A 15,855-nucleotide genomic window follows, 5' to 3' on the forward strand; every position below is an offset into this window, starting at 1 on the left:
CATTGACGTTTCAGGGGTTTTTTTTACTTGAAGCGACACTTAGCAGGCTATTTAAAGCCCTTGGTACCATTAGAAGAATTGGAGCCCAGCTAAATGTTGTCAGTTGGACCCAACTTTCTTGAAAAGCAACACAGTCCAACGTAAAGTTTATTTTAATCTGAAATGGTTGAAATCGTTCGTTAGGCCTTTTAGTTTTTAACGTAACGACACAAAACTGTGAGAATCGCTGCCTTAAAAACTATACAACCAAATTATTTCTTATGTTTTCATGTTTTTATAAAGTCTATGGTTCTTAAATGGTATTTGTAAATGTTGGTGGCGTCCAGACAGCCTCGATTTGAGTTTGGTCAAAAGTTAGTCTAAGCAAATGAATCATCATTGTGCATTTATTTTATTTCACCAGGCTGATAAAACAGAACAGTTGGTTGTAGTGAGTTTGCACTAGTGTCCCCTACTGTCAGATGAGTTTATTTCACTTTAGCTCAGCTGACTGTCACTTGGGAGGGGGGATGGTGACCTTTTAAAATAGGTTTTTGAAGGAATTTACTGTTAATTTAAATGCCATATGTGTCCAAAGAAACATTGTATGAGTTTATCAACAGATTTATATAACGTTATAAGTATATTAATAAATATAGATTTGCAATGGATCTCTGAAATATGTTGCTAAGCTAATCGACCTCTTGAATAAATTAATTTTAATGTATTTAAAATGTCATCTGGTTTGCAGCCAAACAGCCACACACCAAATGTAATACTATAGGTTATTTATATGTATAATAAAACAAACAGATGTTTATTTCAACTTCACAGCTGTCTTTCATAATATCTACAAAATTACGAGACAATGAGCGTTATTCTCAACCTCCTCTCAACCAGTTAAAGTTGCTCAGATGTGTGAGGACTTCATGTTTGTCATTGTTAGGTTGTTTATCTCAAAGTTAGATATCTCAGAGATGTGATAAATCACATTATGTACTACAGCCTGTTGGTTTTGTGTCCACTTTTTAAAGTCGGCATATGTATATGTATGTTGCACAGGTAGACAATCTAATAATTTGATTCCCCCTCTCAATCAGACAAGCCTCTGTTTTCTTCGTGTCTTAAGCCAAACACGCAGCGCCACCTTGTGTTTATCTATAATATTACTTCAAATGCCTGTTTATAACCAGGGATGTTGTGCTCTGCAAATTATTAATAACTAATAATTGTTATACCTGTTAGTTTGACCGTGATGGTCCAAACTATAGTTTTAAAACTATAATGTTATCAGATGTGGGTTCTGTAGGGGAAAACTAATGTTCTGCAAGGTTAAATAATTTCAATTGTGCTCACTTATAATAATTATGCATTTTATTTTGTAAAAACAGACCGGAAGTTCGGCTCTTTGGCTAACGTCGCTTGTGTTAGCGCTAAGCTAACGTAAGTCTCGGCACGGTGAGTTGAAGGAGGGGGTTGTTGCTGTTTTTAAGTGAGTTCGTCTAAGTTTTGACAACCACAACACAGTTGATAAAGTGGATTTTGTCGCTGACTACAAGAATACGCTTGTCATTTCTCACATAACAGCCGGTTGTCCTCAAACTTGTGGCGTAGGAGAAGCAACCACCGGAGTGAACCGGTAACTGAATGGCTGAGGGCTCCTCAGGTATCTAACACACTGTAATTAGTCAGCTTCTTAATCAGTGCAGTGAGCGTGTGCCTGTTCTTTCTGTCAAAATGTAGCTGAATTAGTCTGTAACGCTATACTTCCCACTTAAACCTGCTAACGTTTTACACACTGTAGTAAGTTGGCTAGTTTTGTTGCATAGCTAACGTTAGCTAGCGTGACGTCTCAGCTAACACTAGCGAGCTGACTTAGCAGCTGATTTTATATTTATCAAACAGGAACAGGATTTTGGCTCGCTAAAGGTTGCTAACGTTGGCCTTGTATTTCAGTGTGATCAGGCTATTCGTAGCTGACGTGCCTAACGTTACATGTGACACCAGTGAACTTTGAAAGCCAACACTGAACCTGAGATAAAGTAGCATAAGCTAATAAACATGCAGCTAGCCTGTTAGATCCTAGTAGCTCCAGTGTGTTTGGACATAATAGCTATATTATTACTGCGGGCTAACATTATATAATCTTAATGAGTTGTTTCCAAAGCAGTAACTTTACGTTAAGTAAATCGACAGAAAAATGCTTAATAACTACATTAAAACTTATATCCACATTTTAATAATTGCTAATAATACTTTCTTAATGTTGTTAATTTAGTAGTCCTTTCAAAAACAACACTGTTTTCGGGTTTATTACTCTTCTCCTCCCATACCATTAGTAAAGAAATAACATTATTGTGTGTTTTTGAGGTGTTTTTTACTGGTTGGTCATACTAGATTATGTAAGTTTTTTTGATTGTTCATATCATATCAATCATAGACTGATTAAAGACACAGTCATTGAAAAGTGAATCAGTAATGAAAGTTACCAAGTCATTGCCTTTAACACCTTTTCTGCTTGCAGACCCACCTGACCTCAATCCAGATGAGGTGTCGCATCAAAAACCATATCAGCACAAATCCAGAAGGGGCCGCCCCAGACACAACAATGACAGAAACCTGAGTAGTAATAGTTACGATCCTTCCCAACAATATGGACACTTTCAGCAGGGCTTTAACCCCTCGTTTAGCCATGATAATTCAAAGTATGCATTGCATCAGCATCTTCCCTACCAAGGAGAGGATGGAGCCAGAAGGCGAGGTAGAGGGAGGAGAGAGGGGAATAGAAGTGTAAATGGGAATTTTGGTGGCTCTGGTCCCTGGTGGCAAAGGGCCGGAGGTGACTGTGGCTCGTACAGTGGTAACAACAGAGGTGTGGGGGTTGGTTACTCAGGGGCACATTCCATGGATGGACCTGATGGACCCAACTGGCGAAGAGAAGACGTGAGCAGGAATTTGGAGCAAACCAATGAAGAACAGGATGCCCGGGCTAAAAAACCCAGGAAGTTTAGCCAGGAGCAGAGGAGAGGACAACAAAATGAAAAGGGTCCTCAGTTAAAGGAGGACAACACTCCAGCAGGGGGCCAGAGGTCAAAAGGAGAAAACCCCCATTTCGACAACAGGGAAAGAACTCAGAGGAGCAGGACAGGTCCAGACTTTCAACACGACGATCATCAGAGGAAACACAGCGAGGCAAAGCGACGGCAAGGACCAATCAAACCGCCCAAGCCGCCGCCCCAAGAGGAGCTGGGCTCAGAGAGGGCGGGCAGTGTCCAAGATGACTCTGGTCATGGCAGATCATCTCAGGATCCTCCCTTTAAAGCTGGTCGAGGATCAGGACGACACGTACCCCTTCAGGCCAGAGGGGGAAGAAGAACACAAAACCACAGGCCAGGACAGAAGGGCTGGGACAAGATGCCAGAGAGCAAAGAGACACAGACAGGTTAGACTGTAACTTCCTTGAAAATACAGACCAAAGAGTCAGTGAAAGTAAGAAAAAATTTCTGTCACTATATGTTTAATATAACAGCGTGTCTATATAAATGTGCAGTAGACATTCCCCATCATTTGGCAGGTGTTTGTATCTACCTAACTTGCTCCAGATCAAACGAAGATTAGTTTGGAGGCTTTACATACATGGCACCTACCACTTCCTGATAGTGCCCAAAGGATGTATTTGGTATCTCTAGAAACATTTTGCTAGTATTCTGTGGTTTTGAACTGGGTCAGTCAGGGCATCATTATTCTCTGAAGAAGCGTTCTTAAGATTATTTGTCTGAATCACAGGGTGTCTGATTGAACAGCTGTCTGAGGAGAAGTACGAGTGCATGGTTTGCTGTGACGTCATCCGGGTCATGGCCCCAGTGTGGAGCTGCCAGAACTGTTTCCACGTCTTCCACCTGAACTGTGTCAAGAAGTGGGCTCGATCCCCGGCCTCTCAGGCAGATGGTACAACCTTTAAACAGCATGTGGATGTTTGCTGTCCAGTCTTTGACCAGTTTAAGCAGCACTGACCCACTCACAAAACAACAGGACCCCTCAGCATAACACACTGTAATGCATAATACTGTTGTGTAGATGGACAATAGACAGTCACTGTGGCCCCATTAACAAAAAATCACAGCTCCCAGGCTTTGAATTTCCTGCTGCAGTTAACAACAGTCAAGAGTTACTAGTGTTACATTGCAGTTTGAGGCCAGTTATAACATCTTCTATTCTCCTTATCTAAAAGCATTTATTTATACTAAAACAAATGTGTTTTTTAGATTCAGGTGAAGGTTGGCGTTGTCCAGCCTGCCAGAATGTTGCACTGAAACAGCCAACCTCCTACACCTGCTTCTGTGGTGAGTGACCGTTTCATTCATCCAGTTAAATGTACATTATGAATAGGAATGTAGATGTCGTAAGGTTAGGTCATTTAATGTAGAATTTGATCTGGTTAAGATTCCTGTAACCTATCAAGTATGTCACAAAAGTGAGCGAAACAAGGTCATTACTGTTTTGTTTTTTGTTCCACATACGATTGGCAGGTAAAGTGACAAACCCAGAGTGGCAGCGCAGTGAGATTCCCCACAGCTGTGGTGACATGTGTGGGAAGAAAAGGAGCGGAGTGGACTGCAATCATCCCTGTAACATGTGAGCCTTGAAAATCACAGGGAAACTCGCTGCCTCGCTACCGTAATAGACAGGTGCTACGGAAGGCATCACTTTCGAGTGAAGGCATCTCTATGAACATTAGTTTTGAACAGCCCCCCTCAGGGCAGCATTTACGGCAACGTGTGACGTCAGCACGCCGTCTTGCGTCTCTTCTGGCTGTCAGTCACTGGCATCAGCTAGCTAGCTAGCTATTGAAAAGGCAAATGGCTATCAGACGCCTCAGAAATCATACTAAACAAACTTGGTTGTTTACAGTCACAGGCTAATATCATAGTTAAGTGTTTAGTTCTCGTTAACCTTTCAAAAATCTAAAAGAAAAAATTACTAAAAACTTAGATTTGTTAACAAATTTCAGCTTGTTTGTTCGCCATCTTGCCCATTTTTCACAATCCACTGCTGCTGCGCACAGATTTATGGGTAATAGGCAAGCATTGAGTCGGCACCAATGCTGCCTTCAAAACGGACTGTTACAGGGGCAGTTTTGAAGGCATCCTACGATACAGGAAAAATCATTCGATCTATTTCGAACAGCACTCGATGCCTCGCTGTGCTGTTAGAAACCTCCTGAGACACCCTTTTTAACCATTTCGAACTCAGCCAATAATTTAGGAACAGAAGGAGAGATTGTAATCATATTTCAGAGTTGGTCAGACACTGAACAGCTGACACTTTTGATTCAATGGGCGTTGTAACCGCCAAATGGGGTTTTAGTCATAATTTAAGAATTGGGCGGTACCAAATTTCACCCACATGTTTACTTGGACGACACAATGCGTACACAATAACTAGCACAGTAGGGGCCTTCCTCCATCTCGTCCATTCAGCCTTTCACTTCCTGCCTCATTTTAAATTTCGAGGGTCATCGCAATCACGTGACCGCAAACAGCGTATTGGAGCTCGTCAAACTAATCGTGATCCTGTGAGAGTGTTTACCTGCAGCTCATAGAAAGGCTTCACATATAAAAATGCCAGGAGAAAATAAAAGCACCACATTTTGTGCGGCTTTACTTCATCTTTACATAATAATCAAGCAGACATGTTCCCGTTTAACCAACACATCTATGACAAACCTTCATTATTCAGTTCAACAACGTATATTTACTCGCATCATATGCATCATCAATATAGTGATAACTTTTTTAATTCCTTCCACGCATTCACTACATATATTATGAGTCTGGCTAGACATAAACTTAAACTTGACTGTACAACCGCTGGGCTGTATTCTAGTTTTAATATTGTCTCTAAATGTCATCAATACAAAATTCTCCAAAAGAGAATGTGTGTTAAACAAAACTCTCTGTGTGTCTCTTCAGCTTATGTCACCCAGGACCTTGTCCACAATGTCCTGCCTTTGTGACAAAATCCTGTATCTGTGGGAAGACCAGGTACATTTTAATCATGTTTGCATCTCTCCGTGTGTGTGTGCGTGCGTGCGCCTGGACATTGTGGGTGTATGTGGCGCCCCAAAGAGATCCTTATTTTGGGGGTTTTGACACCATGATATTGACGGAACCATATCTTTGCAGCCAACCAATGCGCTGTGGCCAGGGTGTGGTGCTCCAGTGTGACAAGGTGTGTGGCGCCTTACTCAATTGTGCTGAACACAACTGTGCCCAGGTGTGCCACGGTGGGGCGTGTCAACCCTGCCAGCTGCAAGTTCAGCAGAGTGAGTCTCACTTTGATTGCACATAAAACAATTCTCCTGCAGTGGAATTTTCTCTAAGAATCAACTGATTATATATAAATATATTTTGTGTGTTTTTATTTTCTTTAGTGTGCTACTGTAACGTTACGGCTCGTAAAGTCCTGTGTGGCACAGATAAAGAAGCTTTTGACGGTTCAGGGCATTTCTCCTGTCAAAAAATATGTAATAAGTAAGTCTGAACGCACTGCACTAATGACGTCCATCATCCATTCATAATAAATCTGTTAAACAAGGTAAACGTCCCACCACTGCCTGACGCTCACTTTCTTCCGTTCAGGATGTTAAACTGTGAAGCTCACCGGTGCCAGCAGGTGTGCCACTGTGGTCCGTGCCAGCCGTGCCCTCGCTCCCTGAGCCTGGTGAAGACGTGCCCCTGCAGTCAGACACCACTGGCCAAACTCCTAGAGCTGGGCTACTCTGAACGGCGAAGCTGCTCTGATCCCATCCCCTCCTGCGGGAAGACCTGCAACAAACCCCTGGCCTGTGGCTCCAGTGGTAAGGAAGGAGGGATAGATGTCTTTGCTATAAAAATACAGGATTGTGTCAGACTCTGAGTCTGACAACCTGCTAAAGCTCAAATCCTTTCTCTCTTAAGATAATGTAACAGTTTGAGTGAAGTGGAGGTAAAGCTGTTCTCACACAAGATTTAAAACTGACCTGGTTTAGAATATGAAACATCAACAGGTCTTTTTTCAATGTGGAACATTTCTGAAAGCAAAACCCCTCAAAAACCCAGAGTATTTGGATCCATCAAGTTTAAAACTACCTTCTTCAGGTCTTTGTTCAATAAAATGACATGTTAATGACATGATTTTGAATGAGTAGGATCTAATCTTCTCAGTTTTGCTTATTTAAATCCACCAAGCATTCAAAACGGTAAAGAAAGACTTGGAGAATTCAAAGAGAAACCATCTAACATCATGATGTCAGGCATATCTGTCCAAATTCAAATTAGGTATAATTAGGTAAGTATTTGCTTGCATATCCTGCTTGTGTTACTATATCAAAGAATAATTGTGTTTCTGATGTTCGGCATGACTCCCGAATGTCTTGTTTTCTCTTACATGTTGTAATCCGGGGCTTAACATTTTAAGCAAACAATTTCTGAAGACATGTTTCATTGTGTAGCATCTATTTTATCTGTCCTCCACCATTTTCCATCTGTTTTCAATCCTGACACAATGAAACCGTTTTTATTTTGTGTTCTCTGACAGAATGTACGTTATGTTGCAGGCATTGTTCTCACAGTGTGTCTGGGCTGAATGAATGAGCTTGTGTTATTTCAGACACCATCCATCTGTGTGAGAACTTGTGCCACGAGGGCAGCTGCGGGCCCTGCTCCCTGACCTCTACTGTCAGATGCAGATGTGGCTCCAAGACTAAGGTTGGCGGAAACACCAGCAGAGCATTTGTCTCCAGTTCTTTTTTAATACCAAAGAGTTAAAACAGACCTTTTTGTTTTTCAGGAAGTCCCATGTGCAACAATTCAAAAAGAGGGTGAGATTTAAGTAAATTCAGATGAAAATTAAACAAATGTGAGATCACCACCTACCTACCTACGGTGTCTGGTGTTTCACTTCTCACTCTTTCTATCCCAGATGAGCTTGTTTTCACTTGTGAGAAGCGCTGCAACAAGAAACGCTCCTGTGGCCGACACAAGTGTGGCGAGCTGTGTTGTGTGGTGAGCATTCAGTCACTCCGTGTCAGTGTTGTGTAGTTTGTGCTGCTCAAACGCTACATAGAATTAAACTAATTGATGTGGCAAAAGAGCGGAGACAATGCTGGCGTTGTAATGTCTGCAACATTTTGACTTGTGATACTTCATTTAATGGAATGAAGGAAATGCTGCTCTGAATGTGTCGCGAACAAAAAGAACTTTGGTGCTTTACTTTTTCATGCGACCAAGACACAAAGACCACCTGACGTCCTATAGTATCAGCTACATAATACTCCAACATAGTGATAGATTATCGGCCGATACCTGCACTCACGAGGCCGATGAACAAAATCTGTCTGCAGACACATGTGCAGGCAGCCTTGTCAGTGTGCCTGCTGTGGAACGATGTTAGCGCTTCCCAACTTGTGAGTTTTTAGGGAGGTGGTTAAAAAGGTTTTTATATATTTAATTCAAGTTCTTGTAACTAATCAAGAGTAGTAATAAAAGGTTATTGGGACTGTGTGTATATATGTGTGTGTATATGTGTGTGTGTGTGTGTGTGTGTGTGTATATATATATATATGTATATGTGTGTATGTGTGTATATATATATATATATGAGGAGGAGGTGGTGTCACACTTTTCTGTGTGTCCCTCCAGACTACGGAGCACAGGTGTCCCCTGATCTGTGGCTACAAGCTCAACTGTGGCCTCCACCGCTGCCAGGAGCCTTGTCACCGTGGAAACTGTGAGCCCTGCTGGCAGTCCAGTAAGTCGTGCAGTTATTTTCTCCGGTCTAACCCGCTGTATTTACCAAATTGTTATTCTGCCATTCCAAAAAAAAAAAAAACCTAATTTGAGTTTTTTACATCATCTTGGGGTTGTTTTTATTTCTCTGTGGCATTATGTTTGCCATTGATGCTGGCACACAGTTGATACCCCATGTGCTGTCATGATTCCTTTTTCTAGGTTTCGATGAGCTGACGTGTCACTGCGGGCTCACTGTCTTGTACCCGCCCATCCCCTGCGGCACAAAGCCACCAGAGTGCAAAAACATGTGTACAAGAAGACACGAGTGCGACCACCCAGGTGAGATAAAACAGTGGTCATGCTGCATTTAGAAACTATAAACGAGAATGTTCTCCTAACATTTCTCTCTCATTTAGTGTTTCACAACTGCCACAGTGAAGAGAAGTGTCCACCTTGCACATACCTTACTCAGAAATGGTGCATGGGAAAGCATGAGGTAACTTCCCCTGAGCTCACAATTATACATAACTTGTTTTCTATTTATTTATTTATGTATTAATTTTATTCCTGTGAAAAAGCGACACTCTTTTCTTCGGGCCCACAGCAACGCAGCAACATCCCGTGTCATCTGCAAGACATTTCCTGTGGGCTGACATGTAATAACACGCTGCCATGCGAAATGCACCGCTGCAGACGGATCTGCCACAGGGGCGAGTGTTTGGGAGACGGCAGCTGCCAGCAGCCCTGCACGCTGCCTCGTTCAGACTGCGGCCACCCGTGCGCCGCTCCCTGTCATAAAGGCGGCAGCTGCCCACGCACCACCTGCACTGCCAAGGTACAACACACTGCCAGTGAGAGCAGCTGGACTTCCACTAGCTGAAATCCGGCTTACAAAGATTGTGCAGATGGTCTCTGTTACATCTGGTTACATCAGCGTCTCCTCAGTGTAATAACTTATTACCCTAATGAAAAATGTTTTTCAGTCAATAAATGTGTCACATTTCCTAATATTTGAAGGTTACGTTCAGCAGTCAGGCTGTGTTTTCTTTCTGTTCATTTTGGGCTACCTGCAGTTGATGAAATCTGCTGTAATATGCTGTGTGTAACTGTCATAAATGGTTAACTTGGATGAGATAGTAGTGTTTCAGTGGCAGTCCTCCAATCTCAAGAGCTCCACAAACAAACAAAAGACCTTTCACAGCTGTGGGGATTCCTCCCATGAAGACCATCAAACTTTACAAAATGTGTCCACCTAAAAAATACTTTCTGCACCAGACTAAAGCTTAGTCCTCTGTGTGTGTGTTACACTAGTATTGGAGTCTAATTCCTTATGCTTCTCACAGGTAGCTGTACAGTGTGATTGTGGTCGAAGAAAGGAAACGGTGGTCTGCAGTGAAGCAGCCAGTTCATATCAGAGGTCAGTTAAACTGTTCTGTATTCAGCTATTTGGATTTTGAAGATGAAGTGGTCCTGAAACGTCCTTAATCTCTGTACTGCAGGTATGCAGCCATCGCCATGGCCAGTAAACTGTCTGACATGCAGCTCGGTGACTCTATGGACATCGGCCCGTACCTCACTAAGAAGGAGCTGAAACAGACCAGGTAGAGTCATGGAGGAAGATCAGGATGTCCTGTTCCTTCTTTGCACTGATTTTAGCACAGTTAAGAGGTGTTGCCAGGATGCAGCTACTTTAAATCAATAATGAAACATTATTTAAATGTTGTTGTGCATGGAAATGGAATTCCTCTTCACGATGAATGATGACTATGCATTCATATTTAAATTAATCAATCCAATGGATGCAGCAGCCACCACTCAGAACTGAGGTCCAGAACTATCCGTCTTATATGCGTCACTTCAGTGCAGCAAGTTGAATAATATGCGGTGTGAATCAGCATTCAACTGATTTGATGTAAAATCTGCCTGTATGCTTGTTTTCTCAGGCTTGAATGTGACCAAGAGTGCGCTACTTTGGAGAGAAACAGGCGTTTGGCGGAGGCGTTGCAGATAGACTCATCTTCTGACCCCTTCGGTGTCCGCTCCACCTCTGTGTACAGCGACAGCCTCAAAGAAGATGCCAGGTCTGTACTTAATTTAAATTTTTTTTTTTCTTGACACTTTTGGGTGTTTTTACCACATCTATTACTGGCCATTTATTTTTTGCACCAGCTGGTTAATGTGGACTGTGCGGCAGGCAACAAACACAACACACTAAAAGCCCTCCACACGCCTCTCTGCTCTTCCTCTCTTTCAGAAAAGACCTGAAATTTGTCACAGAGATAGAAGAGGAGATCAGGAATCTTGTTGAACTTGCAAATAAGGTGAGATGAAACAATGAATTCCTTGTACCAGTATGGCCATCCTGACAGTCTGGGTGTGGTGTGCTGCTCCCTCTGGTGGCTGGTATTGGGAGCCCACTGCTCCTGGGTAACAATGATAAAATGATCGAACCTCCTGTGCTCAACATTTCAATACTGAAGCATCTTTGCTGATTTTGCATTTATATAATGGCAACCTTTTAGCCAGCTGTCAGTTATGTACTTAAGTTAATGCAACATCACCAATACCTGGTCAATGATGAGACCTTTATTGTCCCAAAGAAATTCTTTGCACGTCCTCGGCTGTGAGTTCACATACAACACTGTGAGTCAGAGTTGGAACAGCAGGTGCTCCATCAAGTAAAGCAAAGCCTAAGTCGAGTTGAGCTCATAGCACAACAAGAAGCACAAAAATACAGCCATAAACTGTACACGCAGCACCCAGTACCACGTACCGGAGGGCAGCAGTTCGATCTAGGAGGGCACATTCTATAACAGTTATTCTTACCATGGAGTTTAGATGAATCCCATTTTTGTTGGTGCCAGAAAGACAGAATAAAAACATTACCATCTATCTTAACAATGCCTTGCCTCAGTTTAATGACTTCTGTATTCAGAACAAAGTTAATTTATGATCTATTACTGTTCCTCAGTGTCTACATCGTTATTATTCAGCCCCTGTTATAAACACTTGCACGGGCTTCTTGAAACATGTGTCAGTTTAGTAATTTTCTGACCCAGCTCTATATATGTATGCATATTAGCTATTTTTGAGCTTGGTCAATTCTCCAGTGGAAGTCCAAGATGGAACCAGCTGTGTTTGCTTGTAGATTTCCAACAGGAAGCCTCTTAAGTCACTGTTTCTAAGCCAGACTAAATTAGTAGGTAGCTCATGGGACAGTTAGAAAAATTGCCTCCATGTTCCTTTTTTTTCAGCTTAGTCCGATGCATTGAAGCTTTCAGTGATAACCGTCAAGGTCACTGTTGCTTTCGTTTCTTTGCCAAATGTAAAGGATTGTTTATCACCCGTTGAATCTCTTTTTGGAACAATGAGTCATGGGGGCAAAGCTTTTCTGCCGCAGTGTCTGCTTACTTTCTCTCGTCTAGAATGTGCTGCACTTACTGACTTCATTGTCGTTGTACGTTTGGCCTTCATGTGTGGGCTTCTAATTTCCCACAACCAACTCTGTCAAAATGTTACTGTAATACTTTTTAACACCCATATGTGTTTATTAAACAACTTCCATCAAAACTACGGGCATCAATCTGCTGCTCTAACAGCCTCCACCCCTCTGGGAAAACAAGAGGTCATGCTCTGATGTGGGGTGAAAAGGCCAAGCTGACAGTCGGCGTATTAAAATTCATCCCAAAGGTGTTGGATGGGGTGGAGGTCAGAGCTCTGTGCAGGCCAGTCAAGTTCTTCCACGCTAGACTGGGAACACCAGTTCTTTAAGGACCTGCCTTTGTGCATAGAGACGTTGTCGTGTGGAAACAGGAAAGTGCAAAATACAAACTTCAAAGCTGGAATTGAAAGTCATTAAAACGGTCAATCCCAACAATTCTGGCTTGTGGCCGCTTAAAAGGAAGCAATGTTGTTGTTTCCAGTGACCTCCCAAGTTATTGAGAAATAAATGTTAGATGTAGTTGAGTTATATGAAACAAAATATGCCAATGCAGAGGCTGTAAGAGATGGGTTTTTTTTGTTATTATAATTGCTTATAATTGTTATTATAATTGTGTTGTTATTATAATTGCTTCTCAGTATTAATGCCTAATGGACATAAATTACTGATGTCTGCAGGGAAAACAGTTAAAGAGGAGCCACCGTTTCGCGCCCATGAACAGAGAACACCGTAAGATCATCCACGAGCTGGCCGAGGTCTATGCCGTGGAGAGCGTGAGCTACGACAACGAGCCCAAACGCAACGTGGTCATCACCGCCCAAAAGTAAGACTTCTTTCAGACAGCAACATACATGTTTGCAAATGCACGCAGCCTGGACGCCCTCATGACAGATAAAAGTGTTGATTGGAGGTGTTCGCTCCTTCTCAGGGGGAAGTCGGCCTGTCCGAACTCGACGCTCACATCACTGATAGAGCGAGAGACGGCTGTGAGGGCCCCTCCTCCCATCGCTCATATCAAACAGCACAGCAGCAAGTAAGGCTTCCTCTGTGGTTAAAGAGACTGTTCTGTAACGAGAGGGTCACAAATTTGATCCCCAAAATAGCCAAGTGTCCTTAAACATCCTTGAATCATCATCTTTTTATGGTATCTGGCTGTTTTTATTATTCTTGTTTTGGATTTTACAGCTTTTCACTCGTCTTTGTCTCGATTCTTCTCCTCCTAGGCCCGCCGGTGGGGGCCCCTGGTCAAAGGTGGTGAAGGAAGAGCCTGTGATAGATTATTTTGACGTCCAGGACTAAAATGAGGCAAAGAGGAAACATCAGTCTACATCTGCCAAAAAGCCAGAAAAACCTTGTTCATTTGTGTTCATTGAAGATCAATAAGAATTCCTCTGGCTTCAAAATCAAATGAAATTATGTTTGGAAATATCTCTTAAGACGTGTTTGCCTCCTGGGAACACTTGGTATACCTAGGAGGAGGAATTTAATTGAGTTCTCATTGAATTTAGATATTAAAGTCGATCAAGCCTTGCACAGATTCTGAAGATGCATCATTTTGAAAAGCTCCTGATTGTTTTCTTTCTCTCCTTTGTATACAACAAGTCGCTAATTGAACCTGACTTAATAAAAAGTGAAGTCTTCCTTATTGAAAAGACACAATTGTTGATATGAATTGAAAGCGCCAGCTTCAATAACCAGTCGCTCTTCATAGCATAGCTCATAACTCAACAGAAGATGCTTCTTCAGATTTGAGCTCACTGGTTTAAGATTGTCAAACAGTGTGCCAGCAAAAATGTTTCATCCACGGGATATCTTTTGTTTTTCCTGCTGGTGTGGAGCCAAGGCTTCGGTAGTAAACCTCTGCTGATTGAGTTTGTGGGAGGGTAGGAGCGAGCTGCACTGCGGAAAGAAAGCTTTATTTGAAACATGGCTATGACCCAGATGTTGTGCTGCCCTTTCTGAAACCTATTCCTCAGTTAAAAATAATAATAATAATAATAAAATAAAAAGAGGGGGAAAAAAGGAATTTTGAGGTCTGTTTCAGAACCTCTGGACCTGATAGGGATTCAGGTCTCGTTCAAGGACACCTGAACGGGGTGGATATCGGTCAGCTTGACAGTTTTCAATCTGTTTTCTTGCTGATGGGTTGTTTCAGCCTCACCCCTGCAGCCAGAGAGGTTTCAAGAGTTTAGATGCTGACTCAGATTTGAGTCACAAATATGGTAAAATGACTGTTCTGCACGGCCTTGACACTTCCAGATGTGCAGTGCGTGTATGAGCACTTTCTTCCTTTTTATTAAACCATGAGCAACAGTTCACTACTCAGACATGTTGGGCTGATTTCAAGAGATGTTAACGTAAAGGAACGCTTTTTGTGCAGTTTTTAAGCCTCCTCCAAGAAAATTGTGGTTTGTTTATTTCATCTAAGTTAAAATTCCTCAAGCTATACATCCTAAATTAATTTGCTTTCCTTTTATTGTGGTTAAAATAAAGGAAAGTAAAAAAAGTATGTTTCTCACATTTGCCTCTTTTAAAAAATAAAAATCAAAAGCCTTTAAATGTTGATGAAGACATTCCCGCAACATGTTTAATTGTGTCTTGGTGTCAGTATATTGTAATAATTTCATATTCCCCTTAAGATAATTTTGTCAATCTGATCATACAGCTTTATTGATCAGAAAAACAACCGAATTTGGGTTGTTAGGTTGTGTATTGTGTATATTGACAGCCGATAACGCAAGAATTGGATTAAACTTTTTAGCCCAAATATATTGTTTAAACGTTGTAAATGTTGGTAATCTGTTAATATATTTGATAGAATTACAGAAGGTAAGTGACCAAGGGGATTTTTCACAATATGGCAACCAAAAGTTCTTAATAATGGCTTATATGCCGGTTAGCATCTATAAAGCATCGGTAAGTTATTAAAGGGTTTATAGTTAAAACTTACAACCCCTTTATAAAGGGTGCCTTAACATAATGTGCTGTAGTGAACAGGTTTTATTTGGCGCATCACTGAGGCCGGTCTTTGTTCTTGCTGTGCACATATCATTAAAACCTTTGCCAAACGGAGAATAACCTGCACTCATCATTTCACACTCCCTTTGTTCAGTATTCCATCGGACAGCAAGCCCCCTCAACACAAAAACCCCCGCCAGAGAGCATAATTTGATGACACTCCCTGCCACTGGTGATTTTTCATTATATCGACGCTCCAGCAGAGACCGCGCCTGCGCTCCTGCTCCCTCCCGAACAAGGCTTCACCAATCCTGGCTCTGGCTCCATCCCCGGCTCGGCGTCTCACAGGCCAGTGCTAATAAGTCGCCTAGCTGTCCGGTAATGGGGAAGTGATAGAGAGAGACACTGCTGTCTGAACGCCGCGAGGAAGTTGAGGAGTGAAGGGACGCGCCGCGCCGGACCGGACACCTCTACGGAGACACATCCTACAGTGGCTGGTTTTGAGTAGCCTAAAAAAAGGCGCATAGTGATGGAGAGAAAGGTATGGATGCTTATGCTACCTTGTGATACATTAGCACATTTGTTTTATTCCACATCACTTTGCCTCGCTGAGTCCTGCGCTGCTCTGTATCCGCATCCACCATTATTAAAACTAGTCTTAATGTTTTTTCTCCCTTTATCCGGATTAGTGCGCACCGGAGTCTC

General features: G+C 42.2%; 2 protein-coding genes across 5 annotated transcripts in view; both read left to right on the forward strand.

Moving 5' to 3' along the window:
- Positions 1 to 1,366: 1,366 nt before the first annotated feature.
- nfx1 (nuclear transcription factor, X-box binding 1) lies at positions 1,367 to 13,846 on the forward strand. Of its 2 annotated transcripts, none has more exons than XM_046052836.1 (24): positions 1,367 to 1,437; positions 1,567 to 1,645; positions 2,504 to 3,421; positions 3,766 to 3,927; positions 4,245 to 4,322; positions 4,509 to 4,614; positions 5,952 to 6,023; positions 6,165 to 6,304; positions 6,413 to 6,512; positions 6,621 to 6,838; positions 7,630 to 7,727; positions 7,810 to 7,840; positions 7,942 to 8,024; positions 8,661 to 8,769; positions 8,970 to 9,089; positions 9,167 to 9,246; positions 9,355 to 9,585; positions 10,094 to 10,167; positions 10,250 to 10,351; positions 10,694 to 10,831; positions 11,005 to 11,071; positions 12,870 to 13,015; positions 13,121 to 13,225; positions 13,416 to 13,846. In XM_046052836.1, exons 2-24 carry the CDS (start codon positions 1,627 to 1,629, stop codon positions 13,489 to 13,491), a joined length of 3,273 nt encoding a protein of 1,090 aa, XP_045908792.1. In that variant the 5' UTR covers positions 1,367 to 1,437; positions 1,567 to 1,626; the 3' UTR covers positions 13,492 to 13,846. The 2 variants fall into 2 exon arrangements, with proteins under 2 accessions (XP_045908792.1, XP_045908871.1); XM_046052915.1 differs by having other exon boundaries at positions 1,418 to 1,471.
- A 1,603-nt stretch (positions 13,847 to 15,449) lies between these two features.
- smarcd3b (SWI/SNF related, matrix associated, actin dependent regulator of chromatin, subfamily d, member 3b) overlaps positions 15,450 to 15,855 on the forward strand; it is a 49,161-nt gene continuing 48,755 nt past the window's right edge. For all 3 annotated transcript variants that reach the window (XM_046053615.1, XM_046053787.1, XM_046053534.1), the window contains exon 1: positions 15,450 to 15,691. Coding sequence is in view for 1 of the 3 variants with exons in the window: in XM_046053534.1 (XP_045909490.1) it covers positions 15,680 to 15,691 (12 nt within the window). In the remaining 2 variants the exon portion in view is untranslated. The remainder of the gene's footprint in view (positions 15,692 to 15,855) is intronic.

This window comes from Micropterus dolomieu, linkage group LG01, assembly GCF_021292245.1.
Source record: "Micropterus dolomieu isolate WLL.071019.BEF.003 ecotype Adirondacks linkage group LG01, ASM2129224v1, whole genome shotgun sequence".
NCBI classification, from domain to species: Eukaryota; Metazoa; Chordata; class Actinopteri; order Centrarchiformes; family Centrarchidae; genus Micropterus; species Micropterus dolomieu.

Bases quoted from the DNA above. Each gene is read 5' to 3' on its own strand.
- nfx1 (XM_046052836.1), top strand. The intron at 3,422-3,765 runs GTTAGACTGTAA...TCTGAATCACAG, and splicing joins GAGCAAAGAGACACAGACAG to GGTGTCTGATTGAACAGCTG. The intron at 6,305-6,412 runs GTGAGTCTCACT...TATTTTCTTTAG, and splicing joins CCAGCTGCAAGTTCAGCAGA to TGTGCTACTGTAACGTTACG.